This window comes from Trichechus manatus, unplaced genomic scaffold (genome assembly GCF_000243295.1).
Source record: "Trichechus manatus latirostris isolate Lorelei unplaced genomic scaffold, TriManLat1.0 scaffold00040, whole genome shotgun sequence".
Taxonomy (NCBI): Eukaryota; Metazoa; Chordata; class Mammalia; order Sirenia; family Trichechidae; genus Trichechus; species Trichechus manatus.
Genome location: NW_004443976.1, coordinates 11,867,057 through 11,887,794, shown reverse-complemented (window position 1 = coordinate 11,887,794; position 20,738 = coordinate 11,867,057). Strand labels below are relative to the sequence as shown.

Below are 20,738 nucleotides of genomic sequence, written 5' to 3'. Positions count from 1 at the left end.
ATTGTTGTATTCCTCAGTGCCTAGTACAGGGATGGGTAGCAAGTAAAAAATAAACAGCAAAACAAACAAACAAAAAAAAAAAAAAAAAACCTTTGCTGTCAAGTCGGTTCTGACTAATGGCCAGCCCATGTGTTGCAGAGTAGAGCTGTAAAACAGCTCCATCGAGTTTTCTTGGCTGTAAGCTTTACGGGGAGCTCTGGCGGTGCAGTGGTTAAGAGCTGGGCCGCTAACCTAAAGGTTCGATTCCACCAGCTCCTGCTTGGAAACCCTATGGGACAGACCTTCAGGGTCACTGAGTCGGAATCGACTCCATGGCAAGAGATTTGGGTTTTTTGGTTTAATCTTTACAGAAGTAGATCGCCAGGCCTTCCTTCCATGGCACCGCTGGGTAGGTTTGACCCGCTAACGAGCGCAAGTTTGCACCGCCCAGAGACCTGGGTAGCAAGTAAGAGTTCAATGATAAATATTTATTGAATAAATGAAACAAGAGGGAGGTCTGAAGAATTTGCCAAATGGGATACAAAGTAGGTTCAAAAACCGTAAAGTCAAATACAGTGCTGGCGCCCACTGTAGCTGAGGTGGGTAGGGACTTTAGGTTTTAGGAACGACGGCAGGGGGAGCTCGGGCACTTTCGCCGGGCACTTTGGCAAAGGCAAAAGCGGTCAGACCACAACTCCCAGCAGCTATTGAGGGCCCCAGGGCTTAGTGGGAACGGTAAACGATCTGACGTACGTACCCGCCCGCCCCTTCTGTGGGTCTCCCGCGAAATCTGATCTGGGATGTAGAGGTCCAATCGGAAGGTGAGCCCAAATCCCGCGAGAGCAAGTGGCGCGTAGCGACAGACCGAGCTAAGGAACCTTGTGCTTTCCACTTTGGTGTGTTCCGTTAGTCTCGCCTGCTGGAGATCTTCTGCCCTCTCCCGGAAGAGGAAGGAAGGCACAGCTGGCTTTCTCCAGTGCTCGGTCCGGGTCTCTGCGAACTCTGAAGCTGCCCCGGCCGTTCTGCTGGCAACCGGTAGCTAAAGCGAAGAGGGTTGCCCGGCCCGAGGCCAATGTCTGCTGCGCTTTCTCTGCATCATGCAGACGCCGGAGGCGCAACCGTTAGCTCCAGACTGCCTTCCTTCAGTCCACGCCCCAGCTCCAGCTAGTCTCTCCCCCCAGGCTTCCCCGATGGATAAAAATACGGCCTCTGAACTAATGCCACCGCCACCCGATGGGGATGATCCGCCCAGGATATCCCCAGATCCCGTGACTGTCTCAGCTGTGTCCCAGGAACTGGGTGAGAAGGGCCCAGCTTCTCTCTCCACTCTCTTGGAAACGGGGTTTGGTACTCCTAGTGAGTTGAGTCCTCGAATCGAGGAGCAGGAACCTGAAAATGCGAGCCTTTCTGCAGAAGAAACGAACGGACCAGAGTTGGGGCCTGGAGAAGCCATGGAAGGCGTGTCCGAGGAACCAGCTTTAGAGGATGAGGGAAACGCGTAAGTGAGTCTGGAATCCGAGGAGGTTGGAAGTGTGAGATATACCTTATCAGCCAGTCCTCACCCACTTCTCTAGGCCCGTTTCCTCTTTCCTCTGGCGACCCAGGTTTGTTGTTTCGTTTCCCATCTTCCTTCCAGTGCTTGGAACTACAACTTCTCCCAGCTACCTCGATTTCTCAGTGGTTCCTGGTCAGAATTCAGCGCCCAGTCTGAGAACTTTCTGAAAGGCTGTAAATGGTAAGTAAGGGTAATGGGCCAGGGAGATAATCACCCCCAGGATGTCACCTGAAAACACCCCAGCTATATCAGCCCTGGGGCTCTGTGGTTAAGAGCTCAGGCTGCTAACCAAAAGGTCGGTTAGTTTGAATCCACCAGCGGCTCCTTGAAAACCTTATGGGGCAGTTCTTTTCTGTCCCATAGGGTTGTGATGAGTTGGAATTGGCTCGACAGCAACGGGTTTTGGTTTTGGTTATCTGGGACAAGGACCTGGTTGAGACAGAGATGGGGGAAAGAATCAGAATCTCTCTTAGGACTGAGCTTAAATTTCTTGTAGGGCTTTGGGTCCTCCAGTTCTCTCAAGGACTTAGGGGACTTACCTATGCCAGAGGTAGGCTCAGCCCTAGGTTTACAGTTGGAAATCGTGTCTGCCCAGCCTTCTAACTCTTTTCTGCTTTTAGGGCCCCTGATGGTTCCTGCATTTTGACCAATAGTGCTGATAACATCTTACGGATTTACAACCTGCCCCCAGAGCTGTACAGTGAGGAGGAGCAGCTGGAATATGCAGAAATGGTAAGGGCAGGGGCTAACTCTGCCCCTTCATCAGACACCTTACATTTAACTCTTTCCACTTAGATGGAGAAAGGGTAGTCTACATGTTCACAAACAGGACCGTTCTTCACCGTGAATTTCAGGTAGCATTTTCTGCCCTGAATTCTGAAGTATTTAAAGGTCTCTTCGTCCTTTTTTCAATCAGGAATAAATTTTTCATGAAAAATTAGTGAATTTCTTGTGGCAGTGTTTAATTTACCTACGGATATTTATTGAGTGACTAACCAGTATGCCAGTCACAGTGGTTGGGTGCTGGGATGAAGTGGTGAACAAGACAGATGAAGAACTGATTTACTTTCTTGTGTGGGAGATAGACAACAAACGTGTAAACCGATAAGTAGTCAGGATCACTACAGATTATGTACATGCTATGAAGGAAGTAAACAGAGTGAGAAGAGACTAACTGGAGGATATCACTTTAACTAAAAATGGTCAAAGAGGGACTCTCTGTAAAGGAGATGCTTGAGCTGAGGCCTGAAGCCTGATAACAGGCCATTTATGTGAAGAGCCGTGGAAAGTGCATTTCAGGAAGAGGAAATGACATTACAGAGGCCGAGGACTAGGAAAGAGTTTTGTGTGTTTAAAGACCAGAAAGCCAGTTTGGCTGGATTGAGGCAAGTGAGGGGGAAGGTGGGGTTAGGATCGGGGCTAGCTAGGAGCAGTGTCATGTAGGATCTTACTCTCTTTTATAAGGTCACCACTCATAATTGGATTAGGGCCCACCCTACTCCAGTATGACCTCATGCTAACTGATAACAGTAGGGTCTTCAAAGATCCTATTTTTAAACAAAGTCACAGTCAAATGTACCAGGGGTTAGGATTTCAACATATTTTTTGGGGGGACTCAATTCAATCTATAACTGCACCTGTTTAAAGCGAGACCAGTTAACAGGGTTGTACATCTTTCCCTAGCAAGTTTAATTTGTCTGTGTGTAAAATGAGGAGGGTAATAATAGCACCCACCTCATAGAGTTGTTGCGAGGATGAAGAGAATAAGCAGTTCCTGACGTACAGTAGATGCTTAGTAAACACTAGTAGTTGTCAGTGTTAGTTGAGTGAGGGCAGGGAAATAGGAGGATAGCCTGGTTGGGGTTTGCCATGAGAAAAAGACAAAGTTCTTGAGTGTGTCTGGAGGAATATGCTTATACTGATGGATCAGAATCTAGGCTGAGTAAGGAAATGAATTATAAATACGTTTTGTGTGGGGTGGGGGGGATACACACAACAAAACATTCCCGAATTCATCGATTTCTACATGTATAGTTCAGTGGCACTGATTGTATTCTTCATGTTGTGCAGCCATTATTGCTGTCCTTTACAAATTATTCTACCACCATTAACAAACTCGATGCCCTCTAAGCAAAAACTCCCCCTCTTCCCCTCCCACTCCTGGTAACCACTAATAATCTTTGGTTTCTATATATTGACTTATTTGTAAAGATTTTTTTTGTTTGTTTTTTGTTTTTTGTTTTTTTTTTTTATTTTTAACTTTGGATGAAAGTTTACAGAACAAACTAGCTTCTCATTAAACAGTACACATATTGTTTTATGACGTTGGTTAACAACCCCATGACATGTCAGTACTCTACCTTCTCCACATTGAGTTCCCTATTACCAGCTTTCCTATCCCCTCCTGCCTTGTAGTCCTTGCCTCTGGGCTGGTGTGCCCCTTTAGTCTCGTTTTGTCCTATGGGTCTGTCTGATCTTTGACTAAAAGGTGAACCTCTGGAGTGACTTCATTACTGGGCTAAAAGGGTGTCCAAGGGCCATCCTCTCGGGATTTCTCCAGCCTCTGTCAGGCCAGTAAGTCTGGTCTTTTTTTTTTTTTTTGAGGTAGAATTGTATTCTATGTTTTTTTTCTGCTCTGTCCAGGATCTTCTATCGTGATCCCTGTCAGAGCAGTGGGTGATGGTAGCCAGGCACCATCTAGTTGTACTAGACTCAGTCTGGTGGAGGCTGTGGTAGTTGTGGTCTGTTAGTCCTTTGGACTAATCTTTCCCTTGTGTCTTTAGTTTTCTTCATTCTCCCTTGTTCCCAAAGAGGTGAGACCGGTAGAGTATCTTAGATGGCTGCTCACAGGCTTTTTGTAAAGATATTTTTGATGAAGCTGAATAGTTGTAGTTGGAATGGCTGAGGAAATAAATTGGATGGGTCAGAGGTGATAGAAGCTGAAACTGAGGTACACCACTGCTGGTGATGCCCAGGCCCAGGACACGACCATGGCAGTGGGTGACTGAGGTAGAGTGATGGCAGTGGTGGTGGCTGCTGAGGGAGTCAAGGAATGAGAGAGGCCCAGGCACCAGACAGGTTCATTCATTCTTTCATTGTTTCATTCATTCAACAGATTTCTGTTGAGCACATTCTTACCTGCCAGGCACTGTTTTAGGTTTTGAGGATTAGTTAGGAACAAAACATACAAAAGTCCCCATCCTCATGAAGCTTATATTCTCGTGTGGGGAGCAGGCAATAAAAAAATAACCAAGGGTCTTAGTTATCTAGTGCTGCTGTAAAAAATACCATACGTGGATGGCTTTAACAAAGAGATTTATTCTTTCACAGTTTAGTAGGCTAGAAGTCCGAATTCAGGGCACCAGCCCCAGGGGAGGGCCTTCTCTCTCCGTCAGGTCTGGAGGAAGGTCCTTGTCATCAATTTTCCCCTGGTCTAGGATCTTCTCAGCACAGGAACCCCAGGTCCAAAGGACATGCACTGCTCTTGGCACTACTTTCTTGATGGTATGAGGCCCCCCTGTTTCTCTGCTCACTTCTCTCTTTTATGTCTCAAAAGAGATTGACTTGAGACACAACCTGATCTTGTAGATTGAGTCCTGCCTCAGTAACATAACTGCCTCTAATCCTGCCTCATTAACATCATAGAGGTAGGATTTACAACAAATTGGAAAATCATATCAGGTGACAAAATGGTGGACAGTCACACAATACTGGGAATCATGGCTTGGCCAAGTTGACATGTATCTTTGGGGGACACAATTCAATCCATGACAGCAAGTAAAATATATAGCTGACAAGTGCCATGGTGAAAAACAAAGCAGAGAAGAGGATTGGGGGAGTGAGTTGCAATTTTTAAAAAGAGTGGCCAGGGAAGACCTCACTATTAAGGTGACATTTGAGCAGAGACCTAAGGAAGTAAGGGAGGGAGCTGTGCAAATATCTAGGGGACATATGTGTCGGACAGAGAATAGCAGGTTCAAAGACTGGTGGAAGCGGAAGATAGGAGATGATGGATAACAGGATGGTAACAAAAATGATAACGAGTATCTGTGGGGAGAGATGTTAAGCCAGGAGAGAAAGTCTCAGTGAATGAGGGAGGGTGATAAAAAGGGGAGAGCTGGTCTGATGGCAAGAGCCACAGAGGAGCCACAGTTTTTGGAGATGAAAGATTTGGAAGTGACAGTGGGGAGCAAGGTTGACACCCACCTATGTCCTGTCCCTGGGTACTGGTGAGGGAGAGTGAGAAGTAAGCCATCTTAGCAGGAGAGGACCTCAGGGGACAGCCAGAGTCGGGCCCACCCAGGTGGGTGAATGGAGCGTTCTGAAACGAGGATGAGAAACAAGGGAGGTTTTGGATCCTGGAGTGGGAGTCTCACAGGTATCAGTTCAGGGATTTGGAGGGCAGGGGGTGTGTGGGTTGAGGCAGGTTAGGGAGTATATAGAATGATATACAGGTCGTAGTGATAAAGCATGACCCACAAGACTGGGACTTCTGTAGTGCCTGACGTCAGCGGGGATGAATCTTGATGACTTACCCAAAGAAGGGTGGCCAGTTCTGGGGATGATCCTGAACATTTGCCTAACATGGAGCTCCTTAAGATCAGAGGCCTGGTCAGCTGCAGCATGAGTTCTCTGTGCAAGAAATAAGGACTGTAAGCTCCGGTTCCTGGAACAGAAACCTGCCATGTAGCAGGGCCCGCTGGGCATGGTGCAGCCCTCCTGAGAGAGCTGATGAGCGGAGAGGCTGTCTCAGGCACGGGTAGTTACAGGTGGCTCTGGGAATGTGGGAGGCTCGGTATTTATTACTCAATTGTATTTAGCAGAAGTGGAATATTAAAAGGGAAAGAGTGATCATTGCCTCCCACTTCACAAAATTCAGCCTTTTGAATTTTTCTCCACTTTTTCCAAGCTCTGTCCAAGTACTGAAAGCTTATTTGGTTGTAATCATACAGTGCGGCTTTATATGCTGCTTTTTTCCTTTAACAGTCCAATCCTAAATGCTTTTCACGGTGCTCCAGGCTTTGTAGTTATCATGTTTAATGGTGTATGAGATTTCACTGAGTGCCTAGGATAATTTTCTTAACCTACTCCCCTGTTTTGGACATTTGGGTTGTTTCCAGATGTTTTACACATAAATTAATTTTCTGTGAGCATCTTCATGTATTTTAGGGTTGGTTCTTTTTATGGAGAAATTTTATGAGTAAGAAATACCCTGGGATATTGTATGCTCCCACTTACACGAGATAGGCAAATGCATACAGACCAAACCAATAAAACAATAAAAAGAAAAGAAGTACCCTGGATCAGACAGCGTCTGTCCATATTTTATATATCTTGGTTTACAGATAATCAATTTGTTTTGAAATCTTTTTTTTTTTCTTTTAAACTGTTTTCAGCAATGCATGAGTGTACCAATTCTATCATGACCTCACTCATTAGGCATTTTCATTTTTAATGTCTGCAAGTTTAATACTGGGAAATAAATAAAATTTATATATATAGATGGGGAAACTGGGGAGTCATTTCTGAAGGTATTTCCATATGATGCTTCTCCCCATCATAGTTTCCCTTCTCTCCCTTCTACAGAGCTTTCTGGAATCCTGTTTCTTTTGTTTTTTTAAAAATAGTTTTATTGTGGTAAAAAAAATATGTAACAAAACATTTACCAATTCGACATCTTTTAATGTACAGCTCGGTGACATTGGTTATGTTCGTTATGTTGTGGAACCATCACCGTATCTGTTTCCAAATCATTCCACCACCGTTAATGGAAACTTAGTGCCCTCTAAGCTAAGACGCTCCTTTTCACCACCTGCCCTCCCACCTCCTGTAACCACTAATAAACTTTGGTCCTGTACATAGAAACTCCTGTTTCTATTTCCTGAGCCTCTTCCCTGAGTACTCTCCCTACCCTGTGGCCCTTGCCTGAGGCCTTCGCTTCCTCTGTCCCTTTCCATCCAGTGGAGACTTTGCCTCCTCTCTGCTCTACATATCTCGGGTTCAGGAGAGGGTTGTTGTCCTCATTCCGAAATGCCATATCCAGACAGTTGCTCCTTTACCTTTGTGAAAACTTCATTTGAGGTTGTGCCATCTGATTCTCCTTCACTCACTTAAGACTTTGGCACCTTATAGCCTTCCTGTGCTCCCCAGGTCCTTCTATCTTGGTGACCTCAGAAGTATCCAAACCAGAAGCCAGGGTCTCATTCTTTAATCTTTTCCCAAACCCTGACATCCAATTAATTGCCAAATCCCAGCTCGTCCACCTAGTCTTTCTAATTCATCTACTTCTGTCCATTCTGCTGCCTCTACTTCAATTCAAGGTACTATTATTTTGGGTCTTATGTTACTGAAACAGTCTCCTATCTCTATTTGTCCATTAAAAAATTATTTATTGACTATTGATTATACAGTAGGTGTTGTGGAAACAGTGGTGAGTGAGATAGACACGATTCTTGCCTTCTCAAACAGGTACAATGCAGTGAGTAGCCCAGGGGCTGTAGGAACATCTAGCAGGGGCACCTTGCTCAGTTCGAGGGGTTAGGGAAGGCTTCACAGAGGAAGAGGCATCTAAGAGACCTGAAAGATGATTAAGATTTTACCAGGAGGAGTTGCTGGGGAAGGTGAAGGAAGACTTTTCCAGGCTTGGAGACTAGTACATTTGAAAACCTACAGGTTGAGAGTAGAGTGAGTTGGCACCTTCTGGGAACAGAGGGTTAGAATGGTGGGATATAGAGGTTTTCAGGAACTGAGTGGAGAGATTGGTAGAGGGTAGGAGCTTGGTAATGGAATGCTGTGTAAGGAGTTTGGGTTTTATACTGCGGGTTATGTGGAGTCATTGAAATGTCTGAAGCAGGAGAATGACACTGTACAGAAGGGCCTCAGTGTGGCTTCAGTGTGGAGAGTGCATGGGCAGGTTAGAGTGTTGGGGAGCAGGGAGGCCGGAAGAACACGTAGAATGTTGTAGAAATGCTGGCAAGAAGGCAGTGGCCTGTAACACGATCTTAGGAGTGGAGGGAAGGGGAGTAGGCAGATTCAAGAGAAACCTACAAGGCAGATAGAGTTGGCAGGACTTGGTGTTGGGTTGGACCAGGAGAAGGGAAGTGAAGAGTATTAGTTAAGGCTGGTGTTCAGGTTTCAGGCTTGAAAATTGGAAGTGGAGCCCAGGAGGAACAACAGGTTTGAGGGCAGAAGATGCTAAATTGCCATGGACTGATTTTGAGTTCAAGGTGCTTGTGAGACATCCAAGTGGAGCTGTCCACCAGACATGAGATATTTGGGTTTGGAGTGTAGAGGTGGAAACTGAAGTCATAGGTGGCTGGCACCACCCTGAGGATCTAACAAATAACTGACAAAGAATTGGTATCCAGACTATTTAAAGATTTCTTGCAAATCAGTAAGAAAAAGATAAACAACCCAGTAGAGAAATGGGCAAAGATTATAAAAAGGTGTACTTAAATGGCTAACAAACATACAGAAAAATGTTTAATCTCACTAGTAATGAGGAAAATACAGATGTATACCTAATGAAATGCCATTTCACATCCTTCAAATTGAGAAGAATTTAAAAGTCTGGCAATACCAAGAGGATACAGAGCAACAGGCAGTCTTACACCCTGCTGATGGGAGAGTAAGTTGGGATAAGCACTTTAGAGAAAAATGTCACATTATCTAGAAAAGTTGGCAAAGTACGTACCGTACACACAGGCCAGTAATTTTACTCTGTAGTGGAGTCCGTAGAGAAACTCTCCCACATGTGTACCGGAATGTTAAAGCACACTAACCCAAAATGGAAAAGCATGAACGACTGTGTCTTAGTTACCTAGTACTGCCGTGTAACACAAATACCACAAGTGGGTGGCTTTGTTGTTGGTTGCCATCAAGTCAGTTCTAACTCATGGCAACCCCGTGTGTGCAGAGTAGAACTACTCCATAGGTGGGGTTTTTTTAATATAATTTATTTTATTTTTTGTTGTTGTTGAGAATATACACAGCAAAGCATACACCAATTCACCAGTTTCTGCATGTACAATTCAGTGACATTGGTTACATTCTTCAAGTTGTGCAACTGTTCTCACACTCGTTTTCTGAGTTGTTCCTCCCTCATTAACATAAGCTCACTGCCCCTAAGGTTCCTATCTAAACTTTTGAGTTGCTATTGTCAATTTGATCCCCTATAGATAGATCTTATAAGAGCATAATGCTCAAGGCAGACATTCTTTACTAGTTAAGCTAAACTATTGTTTGGTTTTAAGAAGACTTCAGGGGATAATTTTGGTTTAAGGTTTAAAGATTATCTCAGGGCAGTAGTTCAGAGGTTCATGTAGTCTCCATGGCTCTAGAAAGTCTGGATTCTATGAGAATTTGAAATTCTCTTCTGCATTTTTACCCCTTTTGATCAGGATTCCTCTATAGAATCTTTGATCAAAATTGTTCAGTAACGGTAGCCAGCTCCATCTAGTTCTTCTGGTCTCATATCAAAGGAGGCAGTTGTTCATGAAGGCAGAAAGCCACACATTTCATTTCTTCCTCCTGTTTCTGACTCTCCTTCTTCCTTTGTTGCTTCATGCAAATAGACACTAATTTTTGTGCCTTGAATGGCTGCTTGCAAGCTTTTAAGTCCCAGGCACTACACAGCGAACTAGAAGGTAGAACAGAAGCACTAAAGACATTTTTAGGCCAGTTAACTGGGATGTCCCATGAAAACATGACCCTAAATTTTCAAACCAAGGAACCAAATCCCATGAGGTGTTTGGTTGTACCTAAGCAGCCTCAGCAGCTACTTTCTTTTTGTTGTTGTTTTTGTAAATATATCTATCACACAACTTTTGCCAGTTCAGCTTTTTACAGGTGTACAACTTATTGACAGCATTTACATTAATTGGCTGTACATCCATAGGGTTTTCAAGGCTGTGACCTTCTGGAAGCAGATCCCCAGTCCTGTCTTCCAAGGCGCCCCTGGGTGGGTTCAAACCACCAACCTTACAGCTAGAAATTTATTTTCTCACAGTTTTGGGGGCTAAAAGTCCAAATCACGGTCTCAGTTATGTCCGTTCCTTCCTTGTCAGTAACTGTGGGCATTCCTTGGTTCCTTAGAGCTCTTGGCTTGTGGGTAATCTTCACATGGTGTTTGTCTTCCCCCATGTGTCTGTCTCCCTGTCTATTCTCGTCTTTTTATAACTGAAAAGTAATTAGGTTTAGGATCCACCCTATGCTGATATGACCTCAACTAATTGATCACGTTTTATTGCAGTATGGAAGGCAATTACATTAGATAACAATATGGAAGATGATTACCTTACACTTATTAGATGTAAGGTGATTACATTATTTAAGATGGCATTATGGAAGATAATTACATTATATTATGGAAGATAACCTGCTCTATTCAAGGCCAGCTGATTTAATCACTTTGTAACTGCTCCATGACAACATTTAGACTAGTATTTGGCCAAACAGTGGGAAACCATAGCCTAGCCAAGTTGACACACAAAATTAACCATCCCTGACGGTCAAGAGGAGGATAAACCAGTCTGTATCCATTCACAAGTAGAGTTCTGTCCAGCAGTGAAAATGCATGCGTTAGAGCTAAATGCATCAATATGGTTGAGTCTCACAAATACAATCACGGGGGGGCACATACAGTAGGATGCCATCAATAGAAAGTTTGAAGGCATGCAAGGTAATGATGTATATATTTTTTCACTGAATATATTCCTAAGGAAATGCATGAAAATGATAAATTCAGGGTAGTGTTCATCTCTGAGGGAGAATTTCTATAGGGAAAGGATTTTAATTGCTTTATATAATACTTTAAGGAACCCTGATGGTGCAGACGGTTCATCACTTGGCTGCTGACCCAAAGGTTGGCAGTTCAGACCCACCCAGCAGGTGCACGGAAGAAAGACTTGGCGATCTGCTTCTGTAAAGGTTACATCCAAGAATACCCTATAGGGCAGTTCTGCTCTATCACATGGAATGACTGTCAGTTGAAATCGACTTGACAGCACCAAACAACAACAATATAATACTTTATTTCTTGAGCTGGGTGGAAGGGTCATGGTTTGTTCTTTAAAAATATTTCATTTGTTTAAACTGTTGAGTAAGTTTTTAAAGGATCAAATGGCACCTGGTAGGTGCTTGGTAAATGCTCATTGCAGAGGTTGTTTCTTTGTCTCTGGATCTGGACATTGTTTCTTCCTCTCTTTTTAAAAAGGGTGAATCTATATGGAGCCCTGGTGGCGCAGTGGTTAAGAGCTCAGCTGCTAACCAAAAGGTTAGCTACTCCTTGGAAACCCTATGGGGCAGTTCTACTCTGTCCTGTAGGGTCTTTATGGGTCAGAATTGACTTGACGGCAATGGGTTTGTTTATTTATTTATTTATTTTGGTTTGTGTGGCTTTTGGTGGCCTAAATCTGACATTAAAGACTGAGTTACCCTTGAACATTGAGATAAAGATTCTATTCTTTATATTTACTTCATCTCTGCCTTCTTATTCCTGGTTAAAATGTGTATAGACAATATCTCTCTCTGCCGTAAGACTATTAGAGACTTGTATCTCTGGCTCCTCTTCCCTCCGAGTGACCCAGGCATCCCCCCATCTCTGTCCAGGCCCCTGTCCTTCGAATGGTGGAGGGCGACACCATCTATGATTACTGCTGGTATTCTCTAATGTCTTCAACCCAGCCAGATACCTCCTAGTAAGTGATGTCCTTTGAACCCCTCACAGTTTTAAGGGGGCCCTCTTCAGAGAGAAAATCAAGGGTAGCTGAGGGTCTTGAGGGGAGAGAGACTGGTTTGCCTTTCAGATGGGAGCTGAGAGGGCTGGTCAGTTGGCTTCCTCCCCTTCCTTTGACAGCAGTGGGGCCTCAGTATCCGTGTCTCTCTCAGCGTGGCCAGCAGCAGCCGGGAGAACCCGATTCACATCTGGGATGCATTCACTGGGGAGCTCCGGGCTTCCTTTCGCGCCTACAACCACCTGGTATGGACCTGCCAGCCCAGCCTCAGCTCTTCTCCTGGCCAAGCTTTCCTCCCTTGAGGATGGCTGGGGCCTCAAGAGGCCTGTTTTCAGCCCTCTCCTACCCCCAGGATGAACTGACGGCAGCCCATTCGCTCTGCTTCTCCCTGGATGGCTCCCAGCTCTTCAGTGGCTTCAACCGAACTGTGCGTGTCTTCTATACAGCCCGGCCCGGTCGTGACTGCGAGGTCCGGTCCACGTTTGGTAAGCATCTGTGTGTCCAAGGGAGGAGGATGGGCGAGGGAACTGCCACTTGCAGAGGGGCCTTCTGGGAGCCAGGCACCCACACATGGGGTTCCATTTCATCCTCAGCACAGCATTGGGAGGCAACTTGATGTACAGTTGGCAGAATAGAAAATAGACTCAGAGAGGGGAAGAAACTTTCCCAAGGTCAACCAGCTGGATAGTAGAGTTGGTTTACCCTGTCAGCTGTGTACCTTTTGGCCTCCAAAATCTTAATATCTCTGGGAAATATTAAGTGAAGCTGATTTCATTTTCCTGTAGGCCTTCAGCTTTCCATCCCTTTAAGGAAAAACTGGGATTTGAAAGGGAGGAAGCAGGACTTGGGCATTTAGGTCCTTCTAGGAGATGGAAGGATCTGAGGAGCATCAGAGGTCTTTGTCCTGCTTGTGGTGAATGGGGCGGTGGAGACTCTGAGTCTCAGCACGTTGGCTTGGGGACAGGTTACAGAGATACACCTCCGATTAGCCTGGTTAATGCCAGGTGTCATTGCCCTCTCCCTTGCCTTGTTCCTTCTCTCTCCAGCAAAGAAGCAGGGCCAGAGTGGCATCATTTCTTGCATAGCCTTCAGCCCCACACAGCCCCTCTATGCCTGTGGCTCCTATGGTCGCTCCCTGGGTCTCTATGCCTGTGACAATGGCTCCCCTCTCGCCTTGCTTGGGGGGCACCATGGGGGCATCACCCACCTCTGCTTTCACCCTGATGGCAACCGCCTCTTCTCAGGAGCCCGCAAGGTAGGGGGGGCTCGTCCTGAGATCCTAAGGCAAGTGGGCAGTTGGGTAGGAGTGGAGGTGTAGTCTGTGATGTGTTGGGGGATGGGGGTGGGAAGATCAGCCCCAGCCAGAGGAGTGCCTGTGAGCCTTGAGGGGAAGCAAGGCTGTCTATGGGAGTAGAAGGACTTCAGGTCGCCATTCTGTGTCTTCAGGATGCTGAGCTCCTGTGCTGGGACCTCCGGTGGCCTAGTCATCCACTGTGGTCCCTGAGTCGGGAGGTGGCCACCAATCAGCGCATCTACTTCGATCTGGACCCGTGAGTGGCCGTGACTCCTTCCTGCCCAGGGTCCTGATGCCCTGAGGAATCTCAGAGCCTAGCTCTAGGGTCCTAGCCTCTGGAGTGAGGGGTTCCTGCCTCAGGGGTGATGCCTCCATGCCAGCAGGGCTTTCCTCTCTCCCAGGACTGGGCAGTTCCTCGTGAGTGGCAGCACTGGTGGGGCTGTCTCTGTGTGGGACCTCAGTGGGGCTTTGGAGGACAACGGCAAGCCGGAGCCAATCCTGAGTTTTCTGCCCCAGAAGGACTGCACCAATGGAGTGAGGTCATCAGTTCAATTCCGCAGATGTAGGGGCTTGGGTTGGGGAGGGAGCTGCCTTCCCAAGGGAGTGAGCATCTCTCTCAGGGTGCTGACAGACCCTGCCTGCCTTTCCCTTCAGCCTGCACCCCAGCCTGCCTCTGCTGGCCACTGCCTCTGGTCAGCGTGTGTTTCCGGAGCCTACGGAGAGCGGGGACGAAGGGGAGCAGGAGCTGGATCTTCCCCTGCTCTCAATGCGCCACGCCCACCTAGAATGTCGGCTTCAGCTCTGGTGGTGTTGGGGGAGCCCAGACGCCAGCAGCCCTGAGGATCACCAGGGCAAGAAGGGACAGGGGCAGCAGGAGGGAGGTGGGGATGAGTTTATATAAAAAGGTTTTATACGATACTAGAGTCTGTGTCTCTTTGGGGAGGCGAATGATGGCAGTGGGGGCAGGGGAGGGGGGCTAGTGGGCTCCCTTTTCCAGCAGCAGTGGGCACTGGTATATTGTTTCTGAAACCAGGGGTTGAGAGGTGGGACTATGCGCGAGCCAGTGGGGGAGCCAATGGGGCAGCTGAGCTTGGTGTGAAGTCAAGCGAGTGGGGGTGGGGCTTCATGCCATTGACTGGCTGGTTGCTAGGCAACTTGGTAAACTGAAGGGGGAGACCTGTTTGAAATCTCACTCCCCAGGTGGGGGTGGGCGGCAGGGGTCAGGGTGAGCAGAGCTGAGCAGGGGTGGCAGGAGCTCTGTGTCAGACTGTTGGGTGTGACTGTGTGAGACTGTGCAGACAGTGACAGACAAGACACCCGCTCACTCGCGCTCAACACTATTTACCATCACCTAGCAGCAGAGGGACCGTTACTCAGCTCTGAGGGAGGGGGAGCAGGAACACCCGCCTCCCTTCCCTTGGACTCCCCCAGGAGGCAGGCGGTTGAGAGTAGCCAGAGTCAAGGACACACATGAAAGAGTAAAGGTGCCAAAAAATACAGATGTCACATTTAGTATTATCGTTAGGTGCAGGACAAGGGTGAGGGGCTTATTCATTCAGCAGCTGTTGCTGCTTTCCTTGTTTCTCCATTTCTGTCTTCCGTCTTTGGTGGGGTGTTATTTAGAGCAATGACTCCTTCCCCCACCACCTTGCCAAACACAGAAGGGGGGCTTTGAAGAGACCCAGCCATCAGGGGAGGTGATTTTGAACGTCACAATCAAAGGGAAGGGACAGAAGGCCTGCGGAGGCAGGAGAGGGAAGGAGAGGAATGTCACCTCTGCCCAGAGGTGCTGAAAGCCAGGGTTCTAACACCCAAGAAGGCAAAAGCTCCCCTCCCCCAGGATAATTGGAAACAGCCCTTCGGGCGGAGTGAGGTCTGGGGCTTTTCTCTCCCAGCCCCACTTCTCTCCATAGCCAGTCAAGAAGGGCCTAAGTTTACCCCCTAGTCTCTTGCTTTCACTCAGAGATCAGTGAAGGGTCCAGGAGGCTGTGACAAAAGAGACCCTAGGACTGGAAGTTCAGCTGGCTAGGTGTGGTTGCAGGCTTTATGCCAGATTGCCCGTGTGACCTTGGGCAAGTCACTGGGCCTCCCTGACCCTCAGTTTCTTCATCACTGTAATGGAGATCTTTGGCTCTGCCCCTCCGATTTCACACAGGTAGTCGTGCGTGGCTCTGCAGCACTTTCCAAAGTGCGAAGCTTTCAGGGTTATTGTTATTCTCTCTAGACCTCGCGGGAGCAGCGATGTTGTTTGGGAATGGAGGAGGAGGAGGCTGAGGGAGCGGAAAGGAGCTTGGTTCCGCGGGGTGGAGAGGGCGAGCGCCTTTCAGGATTTGAGAGAGGAAGATTGCAGCCGCTCGGGCGATCCGAGGGCAGCGGGGGAGACGGGACGACACTAGGGCGGAGATAGAGACTCGGAGAGACAAAAGGGCGTGAGAGCCGGCGCGAGGGTGTGCGGCCGGGCGGCGGGCGGTGCAGAGGTGAGGGAGGTGTGGGGGGCGTGGGCTGGGGACGCGGCCGCCCGCTCCTGCTCGGGCTCCAGCTCCGGCTTTTCCCTCCACCAGCCTCTCCCCCTCCCCGCCTCTCATTTAACTCCCCCTCCGGGGCTCGGGACTGGTTTCCTCCCTGAGCCCGCTGCCCTCAATCCCGGCGAGGCTGGGGCTCCGGCGCGGCACCCCCTTTCTCGGTCCCTCGTCCCGCTCCCATGCCGCCCCCGCCCGGCCCCCGGCTACCCGATTCCCCCACCTAGGCCCCCTCCCAAATCCCGGGGTGCTGGAGCGTGGGCCGGGGGGTACAGGGCGCCTGCAGACGGCCCCTGCAAGGGCTTTTGCGGGGCTGAGCTCTTCATAGCCGGGGCGCAGGCAGAGCAGGAAGGGGGTCCTCGTGGGAGCGGGGGCGTCAGCCACGGGGGTGGTTGGTGCAGAATAGGCAGGGGAGCCAAGGCAGTCACCCCGGGGGTTGAGCGACTTTGGGGGAGTTGGTGCCCCGCCCCCTAGGCCTTGGCGGGGTCATGGGGGCCCCCCATTACGGGCCGGGGGGCGTGCGAATCGGGGCCCTGCTGCTGCTCGGCTTTTTGGAGCTGGTGTCTGGGCTCAGCCTAGAGCCTGTCTACTGGAACTCTGCGAATAAGAGGTGAGCGGCCTGGGGAGACCCCACACCCCGGGGAAGCTTTGGGGCTTTGAGGGCTAGGTTCTCAGCAGGGAGGAGGCTAGAGGGAGAGTGCTGGCTTCCTGATGGGAGTTGATGGGTTACCAGACAGCGGTGGTGGTCTTGGGACTGGGTAGTCAGACTCCTGGGTCCCACACACGTGGGTGGTAGTATTGAGGTGTCAGGAGTTTGAGAGACCCCAAAGGGGGAAGGATAAGAAAGTTCACGGGTAGCTGGGGAGGGCGTTGGAGTGGTTATTTGGATTTGTGGGAGATTTGTATGGGGGCTGGGCTTGGAGGGAGCCTGGTTAATGTCAGCTCTCAGGAGAGGGCCCTTGAGTAGGTGCTGCTGAGGCGCTGAGGGGAAGGCAGGGTTCCTCCTGACTGCCAAAGGACTCAGTGTTGGAGATGGGAGGGAAGGGGGCCCAGTTTGGGGGCCCCGAGGCTTCTTGACCCTCCTTGCAGTCTGTCTGTCAACTCTTGCCCACAGCGAGAGGGTCAGAGAACCCTTGGCTGAACAATTTCCAACCAGAAGATACTCTTCTATTCCTGCCTCCCTGGCTTGGGGACTTCTTTCTGGAGGAAACCTGGAGCCCCCTAAAGCCTCCTTTCCCTCTTGAATCTGGAGTCCTGAGAACCCTTGCTCCCTTCCCCCACCCTTGCTGCAAGCTTTTCCATCGGCCCTCTGTTCCATGGCATGCTTGCTTTGCTCTGAAAAGAGGCCAGGGGTCAGATGAAACTTCAGGCCATGCAGGGTAGGACAGAACCTTTGAGAGGTCATCTGGGTCCCTTGCCTGCATGTCGATTCCACCCCTCACCAGCAGAAGAGTTCTGTGTCTTGAAAACTTCTTACTTCCCTGGGAGGCTATCAGAGGCCATGGGAAGAGGGTGGGTTTTGGAGCTCGTCAAATCCTAGGTTCTAATCCTAGCTCTGCTGCTTTCTGCTGTGTGATCTTGGGCACGTCACTTAACCTTTCTGAGTTTGTGTCCTCAATGCTTATGCCTTTGTGGGGATTAGCAGTTAGGTGCTTGAACATATTATATGCTCATTAAAGGAGAGCTAGGATGATTGTTCTTCCTCCTGACTTCACTGCCACCCTCACACGTCCCTGTCCTGGCATCTCTTCCTCTCATAGCTCTTTGAGTATCATCTCAATGTCTTTTCTGTACTCAGCCCCCCATCCGCCAATGCCCAGCTGCAGTTTGAGTATCAGGTGTAGTCTGAGGACGTAAGTTAGGCGTGTTCTGATAGAGCGGAGAAAAGGGAGTCAGGATGTTCTGGGGGCTCTTTCAGATGTTGGGTGGGAGGAAGTGGGTGATCTGGGAGTCTGGGGAGACACAGAGCAGCAGTCTCCTGGGGCCCAGTTCTGACACTGTCTCAGCCATCAGTGCACAGGGAGGGGCTGCAGGGGCCACAGTGGCTAGGCCAGTGGACTGGGGCTAAGGGAGATATGGGGCTGTGCTTGTTGTGGTCAAAAAAGTCAACTCCTTCAATTGCAACTCTGTAGGGTACTTTCCCTAGGAAGCCTGAGGCCTAGGGTGAGGGGACCAAGCAGGGGAATGACCCGGGCAACTGGCTTTCAGACCCTGGTTCCCAGGAGCCCCGTTTAGGGCCATTTCTAGACCCGTCACATTGCCTGGCTAACTTCGGACACTGGCCTGGATCACCCTCCCTACCCCCTCCCCTGCCCCATGGCACCCCCTTATCCCTGAATCCCCTGAAATTCAATGGTGGTCTGGAGGAGGGGGGCTCTGCCCCCATGGTTGACTGCCATGGAACAGTGAAATCACCTGGGAGGGGTGGGCTGTGTGGTTCCAGAGAGGCCAGCTCCTTAGTAACTGGCATCCTGTTGCCATGGCAATGGGGCTGGTGATGGAGCAAGAGATGGCAGTGTGCATGTGGTGAGGGCGGGCCGAAGAGTGCATTTGGGCACGCCAAGGGGTAGGAGACCTCTGAGCCTGGCTTCCCGCTGTTTCCGATGTGAGCTCACTCGTGGAGTCCTTGGTGCAGCTCTGGAAGAACAGACTTTCCACTCAGACAAAGGCGGGCAGACGGGAGCTGAGAATTCCTGTCCTGGAGGGATGTGGGGCTGGGGAGGGACCTCTGACACCTTCTCCTTCCTGTCTGCCTTGCTCTCTTCCCCATAGGTTCCAGGCAGAGGGTGGTTATGTGCTGTACCCTCAGATCGGGGACCGGCTAGACCTGCTGTGCCCCCGGGCCCGGCCACCTGGTCCCCACTCCTCTCCTAATTACGAGTTCTACAAGCTATACCTGGTAGGGGGGGCCCAGGGCCGGCGCTGTGAGGCACCCCCTGCCCCAAACCTCCTACTCACTTGTGATCGGCCAGACCTGGATCTGCGTTTCACCATCAAGTTCCAGGAGTACAGCCCTAATCTCTGGGGCCACGAGTTCCGCTCGCACCACGATTACTACATAATTGGTACTGGAGGGTAGAGGGCAGGGTAGAGCAGGGAGCTGCTCTGGGATCCAGGGTGGATGAGGGAGGGGGACCACTGGGGCCCGGAGGCAGACCTCTATGCCCTCGGGTGGTGGTTGGGCCGGGGCACAGGGACAGGACCCCTCTGGCTTCTCTCTCCCAGCCACATCGGATGGGACCCGGGAAGGCCTGGAGAGCTTACAGGGAGGTGTGTGCCTAACCAGAGGCATGAAGGTGCTTCTCCGAGTGGGACAGAGTGAGTGAGGCTGGGGGACACCTCCAGGAGCCGAGGGAGGTTGGGGCAGTACCATCATGGTCAGGGGACAGCTGTCTTAGCCCCTCTCTTGGGTCTGCCCCGTTTCCAGATCCCCGAGGAGGGGCTGCCCCCCGAAAACCTGTGTCTGAAATGCCCGTGGAGAGAGACGGAGGGGCAGCCCACAGCCTGGAACCTGGGAAGGAGAACACACAAGGTAGGTCCAGCCTCCCCCCTTCCCCAGCCGCCTCTGCTCTTGGACCCCAGCTACCCTGCCTTCACCCTCTCCCCTCCCTCTTGAGTATTGGGGGTGGCGATACAGGAAAGAGAAGAGTGGATGGGAGGGTGGGAGGGAAATGGAAGCCAAATGAGGAAAAGGCTCAATTAGAACTAATTAGCCAAGTCAGTGCTTCAATCAGTGCTGTCAGAGAAGTGGGAGGACTTGGTGACAGGGAGCTGGAGGACTGGACACCTGGATTCTGAGTGGGGCTTGGAGGGTAAGGGAGGTAGGGGTCCCAAGGGGCCTGGGCACTGGTGGGGAAGCCTGTGGGGACCCCCTGGGCACTGATGGGGAAGCCCGAAGGGACCCCTAGGGCTGTGAAGCCCGTGGGGACCCTCAGATGCCCAAGTGGCTCCTTCAGCCCCTCCCCCTCTTTCCTCCTTCACCCCTTCCCTGCCAGGTGACCCCACCAGCAATGCAACTTCCCGGGGTGCTGAAGGCCCTCTGCCCACTCCCAGCATGCCCGCAGTGGCCGGGGCAGCAGGGGGGCTGGCGCTGCTCTTGCTGGGTGTGGCAGGGGCTGGGGGTGCCATGTGTTGGCGGAGACGGCGGGCCAAGCCTTCGGAGAGTCGCCACCCTGGTCCTGGCTCCTTTGGGAGAGGAGGGCCTCTGGGCCTGGGGGGTGGGGGAGGGATGGGACCTCGGGAGGCAGAACCTGGAGAGCTAGGGATAGCTCTGCGGGGCGGTGGGACCGCAGACCCCCCCTTCTGTCCCCACTATGAGAAGGTGAGTGGCGACTATGGGCATCCTGTGTACATTGTGCAGGATGGGCCCCCCCAGAGCCCTCCAAACATCTACTATAAGGTATGAGGGCTCCCATCAGCTCTCCTGGATCCAGCCCTTTGTGGGGTGCTCCCTCCAATTTAATTTGTGGTTTGAGGGCTGCCTCTAGCATCTCCTTGGCCCCCTTTACCCCACCACCCTCATTGTCCCTCCTGGCTATTCCCCTGGTCTCCACTTTTAGGATTCCTTAAAGCTCCCACTGAACCACCTCCTGCCCCCCTGTTTGGCCATGTGTGCCCCTCTCTGTTTCTGTATTCCTGGGTTCTATTCCCTTGGGGAG

At 50.2% G+C, this 20,738-nt stretch overlaps 2 protein-coding genes across 2 annotated transcripts; both read left to right on the top strand.

Annotated features, from left to right (window-relative positions):
* The first annotated feature begins 917 nt into the window (after positions 1–917).
* WRAP53 (WD repeat containing antisense to TP53) lies at positions 918–14,462 on the top strand. Its single transcript, XM_004376212.2, has 10 exons — positions 918–1,477; positions 1,616–1,714; positions 2,155–2,266; positions 12,143–12,231; positions 12,422–12,512; positions 12,620–12,752; positions 13,314–13,522; positions 13,714–13,817; positions 13,963–14,100; positions 14,216–14,462. The coding sequence occupies exons 1-10, from the start codon at positions 1,077–1,079 to the stop codon at positions 14,460–14,462; spliced, it is 1,623 nt and encodes a 540-aa protein (XP_004376269.1). The 5' UTR covers positions 918–1,076.
* Positions 14,463–16,568: 2,106 nt separating this feature from the next.
* Positions 16,569–20,485, top strand: EFNB3 (ephrin B3). The gene is made up of 5 exons (XM_004376020.1): positions 16,569–16,690; positions 18,853–19,145; positions 19,306–19,398; positions 19,508–19,612; positions 20,076–20,485. The coding sequence occupies exons 1-5, from the start codon at positions 16,569–16,571 to the stop codon at positions 20,483–20,485; spliced, it is 1,023 nt and encodes a 340-aa protein (XP_004376077.1).
* Positions 20,486–20,738: the final 253 nt, after the last annotated feature.